At 44.7% G+C, this 23916-nt stretch overlaps 1 protein-coding gene across 1 annotated transcript in view; it reads left to right on the top strand.

Annotated features, from left to right (window-relative positions):
- Window positions 1-15151: 15151 nt before the first annotated feature.
- Window positions 15152-23916, top strand: part of LOC112252318 (cadherin-13) — a 610184-nt gene continuing 601419 nt past the window's right edge. The window contains exon 1 of the mRNA XM_024423437.2: window positions 15152-15343. Within this exon, the coding sequence (XP_024279205.1) occupies window positions 15299-15343 (45 nt within the window). The 5' untranslated portion in view covers window positions 15152-15298. The remainder of the gene's footprint in view (window positions 15344-23916) is intronic.

The following is a 23916-nucleotide window of genomic DNA, read 5'->3' as shown; positions in this document are numbered from 1 at the left end:
TTTGTTATTTTGTATTTCGTGTTCAGTTATATTAAATTAACATGGACACTTACCACGCTGAGTTTTGGTCCGATCTTTCCTGTTCCTCAGATGAAGAAGATCATTACTGAACAACCCACCACCAATGGACCAAGCAGCGTGGTAAGGAGGAGCAGAGGGTTCGGGACTCCTAGACTTGGAAGGAGATATTGGACGGTAAGGGACCCTGGAGTCAGGTTGGGGAATATCGCTGCCTGAAAGCTGAACAGGAGGCGGTGAAAGCGGAGAGGCGGCGATATGAGGTAAGTCGGTGCAGCAGGCACGAGAGGCAACCCCCCCCCAAAAAATGTTGGGGGGCACACGGGGAAAGTGGCGGAGTCGAGCGATAGACCTGAGCCAACTCCCTGTGCTTACCGGAAGCAGCGTAGTACTGGTTAGGCACCGTGTTATGCGGTGAAGCGCACGGTGTCGCCAGTGCGCGCTCGCGCCCGGAGCGCTATAGGCCTGCTCCCCGCAAGTGCCATGCGAGAGTAGGCATCCAGCCAGGGCGGATTGTGTCCGCCCAGCGTGTTTGGTCTCCGGTGCGCCGTTTCGGCCCAGGGTATCCTGCGCCGGCTCTGCGTACCGTGTCTCCGGGGCACTGTGAGGGTGCTGTTTGTCCTTGTGCCGGGCGAAAGTGGGCATTGAACCCTAATGGAGAGGTGCGAGTGGTAAGCTCCAGATCTCCAGTGCTCCCCCACAGCCCGGTTCGACCTGTGCCTGCACTCTGGAGGGGCCGGGCTAAAGTGAGCATTCAGCCTGGAGGAGTGGTGCCAAGGCTGCGCACCAGAGCACCAGTGCTCCCCCACAGCCCGGTTTTTCCGGTGCCTCCTCTACGCACCAGGCCTCTTGTAGGTCTCCCCAGCCTGGTGGGCCCTGTGGCAGCCCCACGCACCAGGCTGTCTCTGCGTCTTCTCCTTCCAGAGTCTCCCTCCTGTCCGGCGCCGCCAGAGCCACCCTCCTGTCCGGCCCTGCCAGAGTCTCCCGCCTGTCTGGCCCCGTCAGAGTCTCCCGCCTGTCCGGCCCCGCCAGAGTCGCCCGCCAGAGTCTCCCACCTGTCCGGCCCCGCCAGAGTCGCTCGCCAGAGTCTCCCGCCTGTCCGGCCACGCCAGAGTCTCCCGCCTGTCCGGCGTCGCCAGAGTCGCCCTCCTATTCGTGGCTCGCTGCAAGGTTCCCCAGTCTGGGGTTGGTGGCAAGGGTCGCCGCTCCAGAGGCGCCAACTAAGTGGGCCAAGACTAAGGTGGAATGGGGTCCACGTCCCGCGCCAGAGCCGCCACCGCCGATAGATGCCCACCCAGACCCTCCCCTATGGGTTTAGGTTTTGCGGCCGGAGTCCGCACCTTTGGGGGGGGGGTACTGTCACGCCCTGACCTTAGTTCCTTTTTTATGTCTCTATTTTGGTTTGGTCGGGGCGTGAGTTGGGGTGGGCATTCTGTTGTTTTTCTATGTTTTCTTTTCTATGCGTTTGGCCTGGTATGGTTCCCAATCAGAGGCAGATGTCTATCGTTGTCTCTGTTTGAGAACCATACTTAGGTAGCCTTTTCCCACCTGGTGTTTGTGGGTAGTTGTTTCCTGTTTTGTGTTGTGTCGCCTTTCAGGACTGTTTCGACTTTTGTTGTTTCACTTTGTTATGTTGTATTTCGTGTTCAGTTATATTAAATTAACATTAACACTTACCACGCTGCGTTTTGGTCCGATCTTTCCTGTCCCTTAGATGAAGAAGATCGTTACAGTGTCTCTGTGTGTGGAGTAAAGGTGGTCTAGAGTTTTTTTCCCTCTGGTTGCACACATGACATGCTGGTAAAAACAAATTTAAGTTTGCCTGCATTAGAGGTCCCTACGTAATTGCGTTATGTAGCCTAGTTGAGTTGTCTCCCAACTGAATTTGTATCGTGTGAAAGCCAAATAAAATGTAATGAGAAAAGGCAATTGAGTTTAGCATTTTTTTGTCCCAAAAATCCATAGAAAATTGGTGAATAGAACCCAGCCAGAGAACTGTCAGTGCCAGAGGAGAGGAATGAGTGGAAAATTGTTCCTGATGGCGATGCTAATCCCGCCAGTTCAGTATCACCACCTGCACTTCCACTAGCTAGTAGGCCTACTTGCAAGTCAGACTCAGCAGGAGATGGGGAGCTGGGGGGAGGGGGGCAGTGCATCCACCGACAAAGTGCTTGGAGAAAAGTATAACCCATGGCTTGTATAGCAGAATTCAAAGTTGGGCTATGCATCAGATGTAAAAAAATAAATTAAAAAAACAACAAAGAGCCCTTCGAAAAATGTTTTTTGATCATACCCGGTTGAAGCAATTCTTGTAGACAAGGCTAAAGAGGACAACAAGGTTAACAGTGATGGCCTTGAGATTGAAAAACATTTTCTGTCTCTCGGTCACAGCTTTGATGCACCTGTACTGACCTCGCCTCCTGGATGATAGCAGGGTGAACAGGCGTTGGCTAATATGGTTGTTATCCTTGAATATGTTTTTGGCCTTCCTGTGACATCGGGTGCTGTAGGTGTGCTGGAGAGCAGGTAGTTTGCCCCCGATGATGCGTTGGGACAGACCAAACCACCCTCTGGAGAGCCCTGTGGTTGCAGGCGGTGAAAACTGGTCTATACCAGGCGCTGATACAGCCCGACAGGATGCTCTCAATTGTGCATCTGTGAAAGTTTGTGAAGGTTTTGGAATTTTTTCAGTCTCCTAAGATTGAAGAGGCGCTGTTGTACCTTGTTCACCACACTCTCTGTGTGGGTGGACCATTTCAGTTTGTCAGTGATGTGTACACCTAGGAACTTGAAGCTTTCCACCTTCTCCACTACGGTCCCATTGATATGGATAGGAGGGTGCTCCCTCTGCTGTTTCCTGAAGTCCATGATCCTTTGTTTTGTTGACATTGGGTGAGAGGTTATTTTCTTGGCATCACACTCCCAGGGCCCTCGCCTCCTCCTTGCAGGCTGTCTCATCATTGTTGGTAATCAGGCCTGCTACTGTTGTGTCATCTGCAAACTTGATGATTGAGTTGGAGGCGTGCGTGGTCACGCGGTCATGGATGAACAGGGAGTAAAGGAAGGGGCTAAGCACGTGTTGTTTCCTACCTGGGGGTGGCCTGTCAGGAAGTCCAGGAACCAGTTGCACAGGACGGGGTTCAGACCCAGGGCCTTGAGCTTAATAATGAGCTTGGTGGGTACTGAGGTGTTGAATGATGAGCTATGAACAGCAATGAACAGCATTCTTACGTACATTAGGTGTTTATCTTGTCCAGATGGGATAGAGCAGTGTGCAGTGCAATGTCGATTGTGTCGATAAGGTAGAGGTGACATGATCCTTGACTAGTCTCTCAAACCTTCATGGTGACAGAAGTGAGTGCTAGTCATTTAGTTAAGTTACATTTGCTTTCTTGGGTACATGAACAATGGTGGACATCTTGAGGCATGTGGGGACAACAGACTGGGATAGGGAGAGATTGAATATGTTCGTAAAAACACTCCAGCCATCTGGTCTGCACATTCTCTGAGGACGGGGCTAGAGATGCTGTCTGGGCCGCCATCTTTGCGAGGGTTAACACAATTGTCTTAATCACGTCGACCACAAAGGAGAGCCCACAGTCCTTTGTAGCGGGCCGCGTTGGTGGCACTGTGTTAACCTCAAAGCGAGTGAAGAAGGTGTTTAGCTTGTCCAGAAGCAAGACATCGGTGTCCTCGATGTGGCTGGTTTTCCCTCTGTAGTCCGTGATTGTCTGTAGACCCTGCCACATACTTCTCCTTTCTGAGCCGTTGAATTGCGACTTGACTTTGTCTCTATACTGACGTTTTGCCTGTTTGATTGCCTTATGCAGGGAATAACTACACTGTTTGTATTCGTCCATATTCCCAGTCACCTTGCCATAGTTAAATGCGATAGGTCGCGCTTTCAGTTTTGCTGAATGTTGCCATCTATTCACGATTTCTGATTTGGTAGGTTTCTATAGTCACAGTGGGTACAACGTCTCCTACACACTTCCTGATAAACTCAGTCACCATATCAGTATATTCGTCTATGTTGTTCTCGGAGCCTACCCAGAACATATCCCAGTCCACTTGATTAAAACAATCTTGAAGCATGGATTCTGATTGGTCAGATCAGCGTTGAAGTCCTTAGCACAGGTACTTCCTGTTTGAGTTTATGCCTGTAGGAAGGGAGGAGAAAAATCGAGTCATTATCAGATTTGCCAAAGGGAGGGCGGGGGAGGGCTTTGTTGGCATCCCGGAAGTTGGAGTAGCAGTGGTCGAGTGTTTTATTAGCGCGAGTACTACAGTCAATGTGTTGATAAAACTTCAGTAACGTTTTCCTCAAATTTGCATTGATAAAATCCCCAGCTACAATAAATGCGGCCTCAGGATATGTGGTTTCCAGTTTGCATAAAGTCCAGTGAAGTTCTTTGAGGGCCGTCGTGGTATCGCCTTACGGGGGATTATACACGGCTGTGACTATAACAGGAAATAATTCTCTTGGGAGGTACTGTAATATGGTTGGCCTTTGATTGTGGGATCAATAAAATAATTTGAGTTCCTGTACGTTATCACAATCACACCATGAGTAATTAATCATGAAACATACCTCGCCGCCCTTCTTCTTCCCAAGATATATTTTCTCCTGTCTGAGCGATGAACTGAGATCCCAACTGGCTGGAGCGACTCAGACAGTATATCCCGTGAGAGCAACAGAGAATGAAACAGAGAATGTTACAATCTCTGATGTCTCTCTGGAAGGAAATCCTTGCCCTGAGCTCGTCAACTTTATTACCCAGAGACTGAACATTAACGAGTAATATACTCGGAAGCGGTGGGTGGTGTGCTCGACTCCTGAGTCAGACTAAAAGTCCTATTCGAGTGCCTTTTTGGAACAGCCTCTGGGAACAGTTTTGGAACAGTCTCTGGGAATAGTTCAATTGCACTGGGGGATACGAACCAAGGATCCGGTTCGAGAAAGTCGTATTCCTGGTCGTAATGCTGGTAATGCTGATGAGTTACAGTCACTCTGATACTCAAAAGTTCTTCCCGGCTGTATGTAATAACACCAAATATTTACTGGGCTAATAATGTAAGGAATAACATTTAAAACACTAAATTCAGCAAAGTTTCCTAATGGCTCGGACAACAGCAGTTCTATTCGTCGGCGCAATTAAGGTTTATACCTCTACGTTGGCACGAGAAGAAGAAAAACAACAGAAAATATTTATTTTTATTTATTTATTTCACCTTTTATTTAACCAGGTAGGCAAGTTGAGAACAAGGTGTCATTTACAATTGCGACCTGGCCAAGATAAAGCAAAACAGTTCGACACATACAACGACACAGAGTTACACATGAAGTAAAACAAACATACAGTCAATAATACAGTAGAAAAATAAGTCTATAAAAAAAACAAAAAAAGGCCATGGTGGTGAAGTAAATACAATAAGTAAATACATTATAGCAAGTAAAACATAGCAAGTAAAACACTGGTAGATTTGCAGTGGAAGAATGTGCAAAGTAGAAATAAAAAATAATGGGGTGCAAAGGAGAAAAATGAATAAATAAAATAAAATAAATACAGTAGGGAAAGAGGTAGTTGTTTGGGCTAAATTATAGGTGGGCTATGTACAGGTGCAGTAATCTGTGAGCTGCTCTGACAGCTGGTGCTTAAAGCTAGTTAGGGAGATAAGTGTTTCCAGTTTCAGAGATTTTTGTAGTTCGTTCCAGTTATTGGCAGCAGAGAACTGGAAGGAGAGGTGGCCAAAGAAAGAATTGGTTTTGGGGGTGACCAGAGATATACCTACTGGAGTGAGTGCCACAGGTGGGGGATGCTATAGTGACCAGCGAGCTGAGATAAGTGTAAATATCTATATATAAATATGGTTGTTTAAAATGAGAGGCTCAGCAATGTTAGTATTTTGAAAGTCATGTAGTGTACACCCAGCATAGTATTAACTTATTGTTGCCACATAACTTTTTTAAAAATTTAATTTTCTCCCCAATTGGTAGTTACAATCTTGTCCCATCGCTGCAACTCCTGTACAGAGGAAGGTCAAGAGCCATGCGTAATACAAAACAGGACTCCGCCAAGCCGCACTGCCCTCTTAACCCAGAAGCAAGCCACACCAATGTGTTGGAGGGAACACCGTATAGCTGGTGGCCAAAGTCAGCATGCATACTCCCAATACAATGGGAGAACGCAAACCAGCCAAACCCTAACCTAACCCGAATGATGCTGGGCCAATTGTGCACCGCCTTTGGGTCTCCCAGTCTACAACACAGCCTGGGATCGAACCCGGATCTGTAGTGACACCTCTAGTATGTCGATGCAGTGCCTTAGTCCGCTGCGCCACTCGGGAGGCCCATATAACTAATTTTATGAGTCTGAGAGCATCCTCAGTCACCTAGCAGGGATACTTTACACACACCCCAAATTTTGGATGGGAAAAACATTTGAGTCACTTAAAGAGATAGGTGTGCTGTCGAGAATTGTCCAGAGTTGAGGTAAGTAATAAAGAGAATGCAAGGTGTGATCAACCGACAGAAGTCAAACCATACATTTGCTCCAACAGGCCCAAAACTCAACTCCCTCTTTGGCCATAGAGCTCCGCTGCTGCCAGCACCGGATCAAGAAAGGAGTAGGACGACTTCATTCCCCCCTAGTGGTCAAATAGGACAATAACACCTTGGAGACAGACCAACCCCATCCACCTTTACACACCATTGAGTCATTCAAATGAGATTTTGCATCCGGTCTAATTAATATGAATGCTTTGATTTCTTATGAAATTCCTCTGAAACGAATTGACACAGTGTTCGCGGACAGCTGATTAAGGAATTAATATATGTTATGTTTCATTAGTGGTGCTCGGGCCTTGAGAGGTGGTCTGTCTGTTGCATCCAGTGGTGCGCTGCAGTATAATTCAACCTAATCAGGCTCTTCAGTCCGTGTGTCCCCTGTGTGTTCTTGTTTTTGTTCCAGATGATTAAACAAATGAATGCAAATTTAGAACATGCATAGATGGTTTGATTCACCTCAGTTTAGTTTGGGTTCAGTACAGAGGGAATCATTATTCTCATGGGTGGACAGATTTCACTATGCTGAATCAATATCCCTCAATCATTCAAAAAGCTATCTATAACTGTCAATTATTCACATTTATTTATAGACCATTTTTTTGATGATTGATGCTATAATTGTGCTAACAATTCAATGTTAAGATAATAAATTAAAGCTCCTGAATTTCCACAATAACTAAAAATCCATAAATTATTTTGGTAAAGCTACAACACTCCACGGTGAATTTCACAGTGTACTATTGACCCCTGCTTCTCTGAGGCACAGTTGATACTGTAAAATGATTACTCTATCTCCTGGTCCAGTCCAGGGTGCACTTGCTCTCTGCCCCAGGGTTTGTTTAAAGTTAATCTAGCCTCTGGTCCTATGGGTCCTAAGGGGGTTACCAGGCAGTCGAGTCTCTAACCTCTCTTCCTAACTTTCCTCTCTCCTCCTTCCCAGCAGCTTGATGAGTCAAACCCAAGAGGATCATAATACATCTCCCATCTTTCTACTGAGGGGGAGAACCATGGAGTATGCCCTATGCTTCCAACGGGGCCAAGTGGATTACGGCAAGTAAGACTTATTCTATCCTATCTGCTTTTCAGCACCATGTTTAAAAGTTCTTACTCCTCCAATCCCGTTAACGGGATGATATGACAACAGCCAGTGAAAGTGCAGGGCGCCAAATCCAAAACAACATAAATATCACAATTAAAATTCCTCACACACATGTATTTTATACAGTTTTAAAGGTAATCTTGTTGTTAATCCCACCACAGTGTCCGATTTCAAATATGCTTTACAGCGAAAGCACCACAAATGATTATGTTAGGTCTACACCAAGCCACAGAAAAACACAGCCAATTTTCCAGCCAAGGAGAGGAGTCACAAAAAGCACAAATAGAGATAAAATGAATCACTAAACTTTGATGATCTTCATCAGATGACACTCATAGGACTTCATGTACACAATACATGCATGTTTTGTTTGATAATGTTCAAATTTATATAAAAAATTCAGAGTTTACATTGGCGCATTACGTTCACTAGTTCCAAAAACATCCAGTGATTTTGCATAGCCACATCGATTCAACAGATATACTCATCATAAATGTTGGTAATAATACAAGTTATACACATGGAATTATAGATATACCTCTCCTTAACCTCTTGAAGCTAGGGGGCACTATTTTTATGTTTGGAAAAATAACGTTCAAAAAGTAAACGGCCTATTTCTCAGGATCAGATGCCATAATATGCATATAATTGATAGATTAGGATAGAAAACACTCTAACGTTTCCAAAACTGTCAAAATATTGTCTGTGAGTATAACAGAACTGATATTGCAGGCAAACCCCTGAGAAAAATCAAACCAGGAAGTGGCTTCTATTTTGAAAACTCCATGTTCCATAGCCTCCCATTGCTCCATTTAAAGGGATGTCAACCAGATTCCTTTTCCTATCGCTTCCTCAAGGAGTCAAGTCTTCAGACATAGTTTCAGGCTTTTATTTTGAAAAATGAGCCAGAAAGATCGCGTCAGGTGGTCACATGAGTTTTGCTCGCGCAACAGAGTTGCAGAGTTCGGGCAGCCATTTCCTTTCCCTCTCCTTCTGAACAAGACCGTTGCGGTTGATATATTATCGATTATATATTTTAAAAACAACCTGAGGATTGATTATAAAAAACGTTTGACATGTTTCTGTGGACATTAGAGATATTATTTGACCGCTCTTTCCTGTGGATTTCTGAATATATTGCGCCAAACAAACGGAGGTATTTTGGATATAAAAATAATCTTTATGGAACAAAAGGAACATTTGTTGTGTAACTGGTTGTCTTGTGAGTGAAAACATCCGAAGATCATCAAAGGTAAACAATTAATTTGATTGCTTTTCTGATTTTCGTGACCAAGCTACCTGATGCTAAGTGTACTTAATATTTTGTCATGCGATCGATAAACTTACACAAATGCTTGGATTGCTTTCGCTGTAAAGCATGATTTCAAAATCTGAGACAACAGGTGGATTAACAAAAGGCTAAACTGTGTTTTGCAATATTGCACTTGTGATTTCATGAATATGAATATTTTTTGTAATATTATTTGACTGGGGCGCTATGCTATTCAGCGGTTGCTGATGACAATTATCCCGCTTAAGAGATGGGTAGCGTCAAGAAATTAATGCAACCGCTGTGTCAGATTTTTTTTTTAAATTAAGGAAAAAGCAAACCATGCAATAATCTGAGTACAGCGCTCAGAAAATTAATCAAATTAGCTGCCGTGTTGGAGTCAACAGAAACCAGAAATTACATGATAAATATTCCCTTACGTTTGATGATCTTCATCAGAATGCACTCCCAGGAATCACAGTTCCACAATAAATGCTTGATTTGTTCGATAATATCCGTTATTTATGTCCAAGTAGCTACTTTTGTTTGCGTTAGGTACACATAAACTTCAAAACGTTATATTACAGGTTGAAGAAACAGTTCAAACTAAGTATAGAATCAATAATTAGGATGTTTTTATCATAAATCTTCAATAAAGGTCCAACCGGAGAATTCCTTTGTGTCTACAGGAGCAACGGAATGCAAGTCGATATGTGGAATGCGCATGACCAGGAAATGGCTCTCTGCCAGTAACCTGACTCATTCAGCTCTTATTCAGTCCCACAACACAGTAGAAGCCTCATTCAAGTTTCTAATGACAGTTGACATCTAGTGGAAGCCCTAAGAAGTGCAACTTCATTCATATCCCAATGTGAATTCAATAGGGCCTGAGTTGAAAATCGACCAACCTCAGATATCTCACTTCCTGTTTGGATTTCTTCTCAGGTTTTTGCCTGCCTTAGGAGTTCTGTTATACTCACAGACATCGTTTAAACAGTTTTAGAAACTTCAGAGTGTTTTCTATCCAATACTAATAATAATATGCATATATTAGCAACTGAGACTGAGGAGCAGGCCCTTTACTCTGGGTATCTTTCATCCAAGCTACTCAATACTGCCCCTACAGCCATAAGACGTTTTTAAAGCCAAGTTCCGTAAAGTCCTCAACCAAACATGAGCTGCAGTGTTTGGTATGTAGAGACACTCACATTAGTAATAAATTAGGGACACAACAAGGACAATCTTGCCATCAAAACAGAAGACATGTACCTGATTTGCAGTCATTAATTTAGTTAATTAGAATATTAGTTAATTTGACTATTAGAATATTACAGTATTTTATTCAACATTAGAAATCAATGAATAAGTGACTGATGCATGTAGTAGCCTAATGAAGGCCAAATCTGTAAAGCCTGTCACGTTGATTTAGTAAAGCCCCGAATGGCTTTTGAGTATGCAAAGGTTCCACTTTTGATTTGTAGACTCTCAAGCATGAAATTCAGACTGAAGTCTTCACATTTAACAAAACAATTTCAATTTTCAACGTCTAAAATATCAAAGGCATTTTAAGAATGTGTCACCAGAAATGTTGTTCTCTTTGACATTTCACTTCTGATCCACCATTATGTCATATTTCATTCATTATTACCATACTTCCTATTTCACCTCATTTATAGAATTTGATAACCAGAACTTCTGGACCTGAAACAGAGTCATCAGAGCCATGTTGATGTGCCGTTTCCCCTCCTATTCTTTAGATAAGTAAATATGGCGCAATAATTGTGCAACATTGTCTTGGAAAGCAATTCCTCTGACCGTCACAACAATTCCCAGCCTCATGTTTCACATCCGGAGAGAAGAGTAAAGAAATCTGACTGCTTCCTGAGCAGAAGGAATACAGGAAACCTATCTTTGTTGGGTGGCATGGCCTTTTTCCTTCCCTACTCACAATGGATATATGCACAAATCCTTCATCGTCATAATATGCATCCTTGTGAACGCATGTCTCTGTGGGGATTTGAGTTTTTTAACACTTGTTTTTTTCATTCTCTCTTGGTTCAAAGTTCATATCGTCTCTCTCTTCAGGAACATCCCCCGTTGTCATCCCTCTCCAGAGTGATTTGTCTGCCATTAGAAGTCTGAAGGGTTCTTTGCATGAAGATTAACTTCATGATGTTAAGGTTTTCTTCCGATGAAGGAGAGGAGGACCAAAATGCAGCATGGTTATTTCGATACATCTTCAATAAAAGATAAACACGAACAATACAAAAACAATAAACGTAACGTGAAAAACCTAAACAGCCTTATCTGGTGCAAACAAACACAGATACAGGAACAATCACCCACGAAACACTCAAAGAATATGGTTGCCTAAATATGGTTCCCAATCAGAGACAACGATAAACACCTGCCTCTGATTGAGAACCACTCTAGGCAACCATAGACTTACCTAGACAACTCTACTATGCCACAATCCCATTACCTAAAACCCCCCAAGACAAAACACACCACATAAATAACCTGTCACACCCTGGCCTGACCAAAATAATAAAGAAAAACACAAAATACTAAGACCAGGGCGTGACAGAACCACCCCCCCAAGGTGCGGACTCCCGGCCGCACACCTAAACCCATGGGGGAGGGTCCGGGTGGGCGTCTGTCCACAGTGGCGGCTCCGGCGCGGGACGTGGACCCCACTCCAACAAAGTCTTAGTCCGCTTAATACGCGTCCTTAGATATGCGACCCTCGCCGCCAACCTTGGCCTAGTAACCCTAACCAAGGGCCCCACTGAACTGAGGGGCAGCTCTGGACTGAGGGGCAGCTCTGGACTGAGGGGCAGCTCTGGACTGAGGTAGCTCGGGACTGAGGGGTGGCTCAAGACTGAAGGGTAGCTCAGGACTGAGGGGAAGCTCAGGACTGAGGGCAAGCTCAGGACTGAGAGGAAGCTCAGGCAGGTTGATGGCTCAGGCAGATCCTGGCTGAATGGTGGATCCTGGCTGAATGGCGGATCCTGGCTGAATGGCGGGTCTGGAAGATCCTGGCTGACTGGCGGATCCTGGCAGACTGGCGGCTCTGGCTGCTCCATGCTGACTGGCGGCTCTGGCTGCTCCATGCTGACTGGCGGCTCTGGCTGCTCCATGCTGACTGGCGGCTCTGGCTGCTCCATGCTGACTGGCGGCTCTGGCTGCTCCAAGCTGACTGGCGGCTCTGGCTGCTCCATGCTGACTGGCGGCTCTGGCTGCTCCATGCTGACTGGCGGCTCTGGCTGCTCCATGCTGACTGGCGGCTCTGGCTGCTCCATGCTGACTGGCGGCTCTGGCTGCTCCATTCTGACTGGCGGCTCTGGCAGCTCCTTGCAGACTGGCGGCTCTGGCAGCTCCTTGCAGACTGGCAGCTCCTTGCAGACTGGCAGCTCTGACAGCGCTGGACAGGCGGGAGACTCTGACAGCGCTGGACAGGCGAGAGGCTCCGGCAGCGCTGAACAGGCGGGAGACTCCGGCAGCGCTGAACAGGCGGGAGACTCCGGCAGCGCTGAACAGGCGGGAGACTCCGGCAGCACTGAACAGGCGAGAGACTCCGGCAGCGCTGAACAGGCGGGAGACTCCGGCAGCGCTGAACAGGCGGGAGACTCCGGCAGCGCTGAACAGGCGGGAGACTCCGGCAGCGCTGGAGAGGAGGAAGGCTCTGGCAGCGGTAGACAGGCGAGGCGCACTGTATGCCTGATGCGTGGTGCTGGCACTGGTGGTACTGGGCCGAGGACACGCACAGGAAGCCTGGTGCGGGGAGCTGCCACCGGAGGGCTGGTGTGTGGAGGTGGCACTGGATGGACCGGACCGTGAAGGCGTACTGGAGATCTTGAGAGCAGGGCTGGCACCAACCGCCCTGGCTGGATCTTCACCCTAGCCCGGCAGATGTGAGGAGCTGAGATGTAGCGTACTGGGGACACCATGCGTTCCACCTCGTAAAACGGTGCCTGACCAGTACCACGCCCGCCACGGTTAGCACTGCTAGGCGCACTGTAGCGCTGAGCTGGCACAGGACGTGCAAGGCTAGGGAGGTGCACAGGAGGCCTGGTGCGTGAGGCTGGCACAATCTTCACCAGCCGACTAGCACGCACCTCAGGACGAGTATGGAGAGCTGACCCAAATCCCGACACGCTCCGTCGGGCGAATTCCGTGCCTCATGCACCAACACAGCAACTCCCTCATAACTCTCTCCTCCAATTTCCCCATTAACTCCTTCACAGTCTCTGCTTCACTCACCTCCAACACCGGCTCTGGTTCTGGTTTCCTCCTTGGCTCCTTACGATAAACAGGGGGAGTTGGCTCAGGTCGGACTCCTGACTCTGCCACACTCTCCCTGTGCCACCCCCAGGACATTTTTGGGGCTGACTCTCGGGCTTCCATCCGCACCGCCGTGCTTTCTCCTCATACCAGCGCCTCTCCGCTTTCGCTGCCTCCAGCTCTTCTTTGGGGCGGCGATATTCTCATGGCTGTGCCCAGGGTCCTTTACCGTCCATTTCGTCCTCCCATGTCCATTCCTCTTTGCACAGCTCCTGCTGCCTGTCACCACGCCGCTTGGTCCTGTTGTGGTGGATGATTCTGTTAAGGTTTTCTTCTTCCTCTTCCTCTGAAGAGGAGGTGTAACAGGGATCGGACCAAAATGCAGCGTGGTTATTTCGATACATCTTTAAAAAAAGATAAACACGAACAATACAAAAACAATAAATGTAACGTGAAAAACCTAAACAGCCTTATCTGGTGCAAACAAACACAGATACAGGAACAATCACCCACAAAACACTCAGAGAATATGGCTGCCTAAATATGGTTCCCAATCAGAGACAACGATAAACACCTGCTTCTGATTGAGAACCACTCTAGGCAACCATAGACTTACCTAGACAACTCTACAATGCCACAATCCCATACCCTATAAAACCCCAAGACAAAAAACACCACATAAATAACCCATGTCACTCCCTGGCCTGACCAAAATAATAAAGAAAAACACAAAATACTTAAGACCAGGGCATGACACATGACAGCTTTGACACCTAAGAAGGCGAGATGGGCAGCCATATAAGACACCTGAGCTTGGGTCCTAAAATGGAAACGTTTTGTATTCACAAGGTAACCTTTACTGAGGGGTGTGGATTTTTTCCTCTCCTCAAACCAAAACCCATGGCCGTCATGTTGCACATGTTGCACATAACCTCAACATAGATTTTTGTTAAAGCAGGTACTTTAACAAATCAACCATTCAACTCATATTCCATGTTATATAACGTTCTTAGGCACAGTATGCCAGAAGTGTCATGTATCAGTATGGATGCATCAGTATGATTTAGGCAAGCCACTGGATCATCCTGAATAACAATTAAAATGGTCAAGTCTTTAAACAAGTCCTCTCGATCTCTCTCTCTCCAATCTATATGACCCATCAAATAGCATTCTTCTTTTCTACCCTAGCCATAAATAACATGTTCTGTGTTCACAACAAGCAATATTTTTCTGAACTAAAATGTGTTCGATTTACCAAAGTGAGGATACAGCAAGCATCAGTTTCTCAGGGGCTCCCGGTGAATAGCGTTTAGAGGCTATATTTTCCACCCAAACGCAACCTTCTATGCAACGGTCACGTCTCTTGTCTTTGGCAACACAAAAAACATGCCCCGAGGCTCGAGGCACGCAGACTGAGGGAATAAAATGCCACTTTTGAAGGGCTGTCAAACTCCCACATATTTCCAAATGAAGAATAGTGAGATGAGAAAAAGAGAAAGGTGTATGGTTCTGCCAGTGCTTCTTCAAGAATGTAGTCTCATGAAACATTGCATGTGTCAACACATTTTATGTTCATTTTATTGGGCTATGTGATATAGGCTATGTTCTCTCGCTCTTTCATTTTAAATGACAGATCTTGCATTAAGACATACATCTTCTCATCTGATATGCAGACATGGTACCCTTTATTTACAGATCAATCATTTGTTTGCCTACATCCAACGTTTATTTCTGACTAATTATAGTTAATACACTTTTCAAACACATATGAATGTGAGTCAGTCCATGTCATTTGTCTGTCTGTATATAATAAAATTCGAACCCTATAATTTTTCTGATTCATACAGACGCCGGTGGATATAAAAAATCCCCCTATAAATCTATTGGTTGTGGTCTCCGCGCCTCTATCCAATGCTTAGAGGCTGCAGTTCTATTTGGGAAGTTGGCAGCTCGCGGCAAGCTCTTTTACTCTCGCACTGGCAGTTCGACTCTGGAATTATGAGCAGAGCTGGTCAATCCTGTATCTTGTTTTGAATTTTATTCCCAGAGAATTGAGACCATGGAGATGAGCATCGGCATCCTCATTGCGTTCCTCCTCTCACAGGTAAGCAGGAACATTTTATGTGGCATTGCACAGCGCTCTCCCGCAGCTGTTCATCAATGATTTAAATTATGATCTTTATCAATGATTTAAATTCTGAACTTTAACATGTCATACTTAATGAACGACAAAGGGGTAATGATTATTTGCATTGCATAGGCTATAGCCTACGATATTATAGATTGAATGAAACCTACAATTAAAGAGAAACTAAATGAAGCCAATATAGCCTAATAATTTCAGAACAGTACACATACATTGATTTAATAACCGAATACCACGAACGATATGATTAGGAGGCAGTCGATGATGTGTTGCATTTGCGGCACCGGGTAGTCTTGGGGAGAGTGTCGAGTTTGACGTTAATCTGCAGTGGTCAATCAGTATTTTTACGGATGCCGTTCACATAGGCGTCCAATGGGCGGAACAGGGGAAAGTGTGGAGCTATGTGCAAATCACGGACGAACTCTTGTCAACAGCCACATCTATATTCCGCTCAGATACCCAGTTGAACGTTTCTTTGGCTCTGTGTTCATGTGGGTGAACGAACAGTGTGAGGGGAGGATTCTCAAGGCAATCAGCGCTTACTGATCTCCCAGAGCATCCCCGAAACAGTCAGCTTCTAACTTCAAAAACAAGGGTGGTGTTGGAAGATAGGAATGTAATTTAGAAGCATTTTATTTAAGATATTTCCCTCCCCGTTTCCCTTTGACACAGCCTCTTATGTAGGCTATACTTTGCCGATCTTATCTGGCATTAATTTGGAGTGACTGATAACTTGGAGTGACTGATAACTTGGAGCAGCTGCCTCCCTCAGTCACATTTTACTATATTTAAAGTGGTAGAGGGCAATATGGCTGAATAGTGACACAGCAAAGTAGTAGGCCAACCGTTGCTCATCATTGGAAAATTAAGTCGCAATTAAAATATGAAGCATAGCCTAGGCTACATCTTGTCATCGCGAATCGGATGATTTTATAGAATAGAAACATGGTGACATTTTACAAAGGTGTGCATGCACTCAACAGTTGCTGGAATGTGTTGGGAAAAACTGTTGAAAGCCGAAATGCGTTGGTTCTACATTTAGCAAGGAGCTTTTTAAAAAAACATTTAATTCCATTGTCCTCCAAGTGTTGCTGAATCTCCTCTCCTTCAATGGTATTGCATTAAACCTGGATTCCTAGTAAACTAGACTTGTGGGAGAACAACTGCATTGAAGGTGCGCGCCTTCCCACGAATTCCCAGTTGCTGCGCATTCTTATTTCTCTACATTAAAGGGCGAGGTTCAAGCAGAGGCAGGTGTCGAATTAATGACGGGCTTATCCTCAGAATTTTACCCATCACGATAGGGAGCTTTACTTTCCATATGTATTGCTGCTGATAGATTACATGGTTATTAGTGTGTGATGAGACAAGATGTTTGTTACACACCTTTTGCTAAGAGTATGACATCATCAGCACTCTAAGGTTAATAACAGTCTCGAAACTGCTGCAAAATGTACAGTTCTCTTTCCACTGATACTGCAATTGTCTAGCTAAACTGGGAGACACAAACATAAATTGTTAGATTGAAAATATAGTTAATAGGCCGCTGGCTGTGACATGTAAACTAAGGAGAAAAAAATAAAATAATTCTGTGTCTGGTGAGACTGTGTCCGATACTTTTACTGCCAGAGTTGTCTGGCTCTGTTGGCCCGCTTCATCAAGGGAATCAGGTCGCCCTCCGACTCTCCTCTGACGCTACAGCAACGCTTACCAAACGCCAGGACAACACAACATCCACATTTCTTATTTATCTTATAGCTCAGGCAGGGTGCCAAGTTTGCCTCCAGAATAAGCTGATGGTGTATTCCCTCTCACCATAAATCCCTGCATTAGAAATGAAACACTAAGCAGTCGAGAGCCTCAACGATGATTCAGAATAAGTACAGCACAGCACAACCGGGAGGTGCAGGTGCCCATATTTCTCTATCTTTTTGGCTCTCTTTCTCCCCCATCTCTTTCTCTCTCTCTGACTCTCTCTCCATTCTATTTCTCTATCTCTTTCTATGAAGTGATCTAGGGTAACTGGAGTCTTCTTTTTTCCTATTCTATTTCATGCACTTATCTAAGTATTTCCAAAAGGCTCAGGACAGTGCAGGTGGGTTTGAATAAAAATGAAAAAATAAAGGTAAAGAAAGTGGTACACCTGCGAGTCAGTGAGCACAGCAGGTACATTTGTTGTTCTGGACGTTTATGGAGCTGGTGGTCAACAGATGTTAATTAAATGGTGTAGATCCCGTTAACGGATCAATATGACAACAGCCAGTGAAAGTGCAGGGCGTCAAATTCAAAACAACAGAAATCTCATAATTAAAATTCTTCAAACATAGAACTATTTTACACCACTTTAAAGATAAACTTGTTGTTAATCCCACCACAGTGTCCGATTTCAAAAAGGCTTTAGAGCGAAAGCACACCAAACGATTATGTTAGGTCTGCACCTAATCACAGAAAAACACAGCCATTTTCCAGCAAAAGAGAGGAGTCACAAAAAGCAGAAATAGAGATCAAATTAATCACTAACCTTTGATGATCTTCATCAGATGACACTCATAGGACTTCATGTTACACAATACATGTATGTTTTGTTCAATAAAGTTCATATTGACATCCAAAAATCTCAGTTGACATTGGTGCGTTACATTCAGTAATGTTTTGCTTCCAAAACATCCGGTGATTTTGCAGCATCAATTTACAGAAATATTCATAATAAACATTGATAAATGATAATTGTCATGCATGGAACTTTAGATCCCACTTCTCCTTAATTTAACCGCTGTGTCAGATTTCAAAAAAGATTTACCAAAAAAGCACACCATGCAAAAATCAGAATACAGCGCTCAGACAACAAAACGAGCTATACAGATATCCGGCATGTTGTGGAGTCACCAAAGTCAGAAATAGCATTATAAATATTCACTTCCCTTTGATGATCTTCATCAGAATGCACTCCCAGGAATCCCAGTTCCACAATAAATGTTTGATTTGTTCGATAACGTCCATCATTTATGTCCAAATACCTCCTTTTTGTTAGTGCGTTTAGCCCAGTAACCCAAATTCATGAGGCGTGAGCAGACGAAAAGTCCAAAAGTTCCGTTATAGTCCGTAAAAACATGTCAAACAAAGTATAGAATCAATCTTTAGGATGTTTTTATCATAAATCTTCAATAATGTTCCAACCACAGAATTTCTTTGTCTTCAGAAATGCAATGCAATGGAATGCAAGCTAACTCTCACGTAAACGCACGTGGTCAGCTCATGCCACTCTGGCAGACCTCTGACTCATTCAGCTCTCATTCCCCCCTCCCTCACAGTAGAAGCATCAAACAAGGTTCTAAAGACTGTTGACATCTAGTGGAAGCCTTAGAAAGTGCTATATGACCCCATAGATGCTGTATATTCGATAGGAAATGAGTTGAAAAACTACAAAAGTCCTGTTTGGATTTTTTCTCAGGTTTTTGCCTGCCATATGAGTTCTGTTGTACTCACAGACATCACAAACTTCAGAGTGTTTTCTATCCAAATCTACTAATAATATGCATATATTAGCAACTGGGCCAGAGTAGCAGGCAGTATCAAGCTTACTCCAAGCTATTCAATACTGCCCCCAGCCATAAGTCCCCTCTAAGCCGGCCTGAAGTGTGAGTGTGACGGGGTGTTGGCATGGTCCTTTATGGTCATAGTGACCAGGTGAATGTTAAAGTGGCCATTCAGGGGGGAATGGGAGAGTACGCTTTACCTTGGTGCCTGATTACAGAGAGACAGGAGGTGTGCCCACCTCAGTGACCCTCTTCTCCCCTGTCTGCAGCTCACTCCACTGATCCAGCAAAAAGAAAGGGACACAGCCATGGCTGCATGTCAACTCCATTTATTACTGCAGAAACAGGTGCAGGGATGGGGACTACACACACTCCACTGCCCTTCTCCAGTTCACTCACTCACACACACACACACACACACACACACACACACACACACACACACACACACACACACACACACACACACACCTAATATTAAGGAAGTCTCAAGGTTTTGCACGCCTGAGGTAGAGTATCTCATGATAAGCTGTAGACCGCATTATTTAGCGAGAGATTTTTCATCTATATTTTTCATAGCTGTCTATTTACCACCACAAACCGATGCTGGCACTAAGACTGCACTCAACGAGCTGTATACAACCACAAGCAAACAAGAACATGCTTATCATGAGGTAGCGCTCCTAGTGGTCGGGGACTTTAATGCAGGGAAACTTAAATTCATTTTACGTTCAGGGGATCTACGTGTTTGAGGGTGGGAGTTGGAAGCAGATGTTACAGTCACCTCTTCACTTTTGACGTTGAGACTGGTGTTTTGCAGGTACTATTTAATGAAGCTGCCAGTTGAGGACTTGTGAGGTGTCTGTTTCTCGAACTAGACACTCTAATGTACTTGTCCTCTTGCTCAGTTGTGCACTGGGGCCTCCCACTCCTCTTTCTATTCTGGTTAGCGCCAGTTTGCGCTGTTCTGTGAAGGTAGTAGTACACAGCGTTGTACCAGATCTTCAGTTTTTGGCAATTTATCGCATGGAACAGCCTTCATTTCTCAGAACAAGAAAAGACTGACGAGTTTCAGAAGAAAGTATTTGTTTCTGGCCATTTTAAGCCTGTAATCGAACTCCCAAATGATGATGCTCCGGATACTCAACTAGTCTAAAGAAGGCCAGTTTTATTGCTTCTTTAATCAGGACAACCATTTTCAGCTGTGCTAACATAATTGCAAAAGGGTTTTCGAATGATCAATTAGCCTTTTAAAATGATAAACTTGGATTAGCTAACACAACATGCCATTGGAACACACGAGTGATGGTTGCTGATAATGGTCCCCTTTGTAGATATTCCCAAAAAGTCTGCTGTTTCCAGCTACAATAGTCATTTACAACATTATTAACAATGTCTACAGTGTATTTCTGATCAATTTGATATTATTTTAATGGACAACAAATTCAATTTTATTTCAAAAACAAGGACATTTCTAAATGACCCCAAACTTTTGAACGGTAGTGTACATATTACCTCAATTACCACGCCTATCCTGTGCCCCCCGCACATTGACTCTGTACCGGTACCCCCTGTATCGCCTCGCTGCTGTTATTTTATTGTTGCTCTTTAATTATTATTATTTATTTTTTACTTCAGTTTATTTTAGTAATTACTTTCTTAACACTTATTTTTCTTAACTGTATTGTTGGTTAAGGGCATGTAAGTAAGAATTTCACTGTAAGGTCTACTACACCTGTTGTATTCAGCGCATGTGACACATCTATTTTGATTTGATACACACACAAACACACTGCCAAAATGCAAGATACGAACTCACACATTTAGAAAACAAAGGTAAAAAGGTAGAAAATATCTGTTATTGTGATCTTATCAAGCTTAGCTAAGCCAAAAAGGAAAAACACACCTGTCCCTCACCCACACACAATCCCCAGCCATGCCCTCACTTGACCCTTGAGCTTACCTTTGCATTGAACCTTAACGTTTTGGAGAGGTTTTGGATACAGATTAGGCTAGACCACATCCCTCCTAACACTCTGTGTCTGATGTTTTGAGAAGCTTTGTATTTTAAAGATCCTGAATTAGTGATAATTATGTCTGGTGAAGGAGCACAATAAGCCCAACGCAGTGCCAGTAATGTTGACAGTAATGATGGAAGCCAGTCATTAGTGCTGATGGCGATATGAAACGCACTCTCTCTCTCTCTCTCTCTCTCTGTCTCTCTTCCTGCTCTTTCTCTTTCTCTACTTTGTGAGGGATGCAGCGCTCCACCCATTGTCAGCTCTGAGCTGTGCTAGATGTACCTGATGCGTATCTCTCACCCCTGGCACTGTGTGTGAGACTGAGTTACAGATAATCGTAAAAACAGCCTGTTATCATGTCTTTATGGATCACTGCTTCTCGATACTCCGCCCTGGGCCATAAACACATAGGTCAGGTGGCTTAACCCCAGTATCCTCCTACATGTTATGATGAGCTGCTTGTCTAGTACTGTTGAGTACCTTTGGAGATATTAGCTGGTGGAGGGTTGTTGGAGGAGTTGAAAGTCTTGCTCTCCAGTGGCTTAATGAAGGGAAGATATCGAAGCAGATAGCCAACCCTATGATGTTAGAGTGCTCTTAAAAATGTATTTGGTTGTAGCTGGTATTGGCATCCATACTGGAGTAAAAGCTTCCTGTAAATGATGCTGCTGACGAAAACACATGCACACACAGACACACACACATTTCTGTAAGACTAAGCAAAGCAGGGAGTGAGCAGATCTTCAGTGCTCTCTCCCTTGATGACTGTGGTTCAGCGGTTGACTTTAATGGACTGTAAAGTCAACCCAAGTCTTAACTCTGTTCAGGGAGGGTTTGACCTTGTGGGGAAAGTTAACCATCCATATTTTCCCTGACTGGAGCAAAGCAATTTAACTTTCATGGGTTTAAGAGGGAAAGAAGCAATAGGTAGGAGGGGACCATTTTCCCGGGCAAGAAACTGATAATTAGAGTAAATATGTCCCCACAAGGAGAGAGCCAGATTTGATATCAGCCCGTTGTTGCCTAATTATACAAAATTCCAATGGATATAAATTCATTAAATGTGCCAACTGAAAAGGCTACTGTCTTGGGAAAATTAAATAATGGCTTATTTGTGTGCCTGTGGTACTGTAGGGTAGAGAGAGAATGAGAAACTTGTGGACTAACCGACAGTGTTTGGCTGTCTTGATGTCATGAGCACACAAAATCACACACACACGCGCACACACACACAATATAACAGCGTGTCGTGCAGGAGGAGAGGAGGTGGCAGTGCGATTGTCGTCGTCCTGTTTCCGCAACGTCTCCATCTCTTCGTTTGTATGCGTAGATCATCCTTCTGTCAGGCAGGTAATTGATGGGGAAGAGCAGCAAAGCCCGGTACTCCCAAATCCTCCGTACAAATAGAAACAGCCAGGCAGTCAGAAATAAAGAGGGAACCAGTGATTGTCTGAGGCTGACCATACTGCACTGCTAGCAGGCAGCCTTGTCTGTCTCTGCGCCAGACTGTATATCTCTCTTCTCTCTCTCCATTCGCTCTCTGCTCTGGTCCATCATTCTCTGACTTTAAGTTGTATTTGTGTATATGGGGAGTGAATTAATGACTGAGATGGTGCTCATTATAAGTGTGTTCCAGTGTCATCTGGGATGATTCCATCCCGTTGTATAAGTAAGAACTGCTGTGTGTGTGTGTGTGTGTGTGTGTGTGTGTGTGTGTGTGTGTGTGTGTGTGTGTGTGTGTGTGTGTGTGTGTGTGTGTGTGTGTGTGTGTGTGTGTGTGTGTGTGTGTGTGGAGGAGGAGAGAGAGAGAGAGAGAGAGAGAGAGAGAGAGAGAAAACACAAACCCTGCGAAGGCATCATCTCCTCAGCCCGACCAGCCAGCTGACAGAAGAGAGTGAGGATACATGATGTAGAGCTGCTTATAGGGCACTATCCCTGCTGAAGTAAAATGGTTGTGAAATACTAATGGGGTGATGTTAATGACTTTGGTGCTTAAAAAGGAGATGCTCTCCACTCTGGATGGGGAGGTGTGAGTGCTGATTTATGATGAGTGCTGTTTGTGTGTGTCACTGTGTGTATGTGTGGCCATGATGGCTGTCCACTACACACCTACACACCAGCTGATTGCAGAACTTTCACGTGAGCTAACTTTTTACATACCTCTTCACTTCTCAATTCCTCTATCTCTCTGCCCTTGTGCCTGCGATTTTATTGATTCTGTCCAGTGCGTCTCTGATGGGATGAACTCTGTGTCATTTCAATGTGGCTGAGCATTACAACAGTCTCGTTACAAGCCAAAGGGAATGCTTGTTCTGAAAGTAGCCCATTATGCCCTTTCCCCGCCACCCTTCCAGCCCGGAGAGAGGGTGGTAACCAGTGCAGACATGAGAGGCCAGAGAGCGTTGGACTTGTTTCACCTCTGTCTAAAGCTCTTCCCCCTCGCTCTGCTCGCTGGTCCGCCTGTTGCCTTTCATTCCTTGTGATCCATATCAGATGGTCGGAACAAAATGTCACATCTGTGGGAGAGGGAATCAATCACAGCCTGCATTCACCCTGACATCCGCCGTACCTCCCCTGGTCTCCTAGATGGCGACATGGTGCCAGATATCCTACAGTAGATTGGAGATTACCTTGGCCGTTAGAAGAAGTGAGTTGCCGTCAGAGGACTAGGAAGTAGCGTACACAAAGCACTATATTGATGACCGAGGAGGCCACTTGCAGGCAATTGGAATAGCTTTCCCCTTTTTTTGATTTTGATGTGAGCATGTGGTGGAATGAGGGAGCCAGTGGCTGTGTCCGAAATCTGGCTTGCCTACTACCATATCCCCGGAAAGTAGGGTACTGCACCACCCTCTTAAAAAATAAAAATAAATAACATGTAATAAAAAGATACATTCACTGGGCCTTTAGTGCTGTATTAGCGGACCGATATACAGTGCATTTGGACAGTATTCAGACCCCTTCCCCTTTTCCA

This window comes from Oncorhynchus tshawytscha, linkage group LG06 (genome assembly GCF_018296145.1).
Source record: "Oncorhynchus tshawytscha isolate Ot180627B linkage group LG06, Otsh_v2.0, whole genome shotgun sequence".
Taxonomy (NCBI): Eukaryota; Metazoa; Chordata; class Actinopteri; order Salmoniformes; family Salmonidae; genus Oncorhynchus; species Oncorhynchus tshawytscha.
Note: the sequence above shows the minus strand (reverse complement) of the source record. Positions and strands in the feature narration are given on the sequence as shown.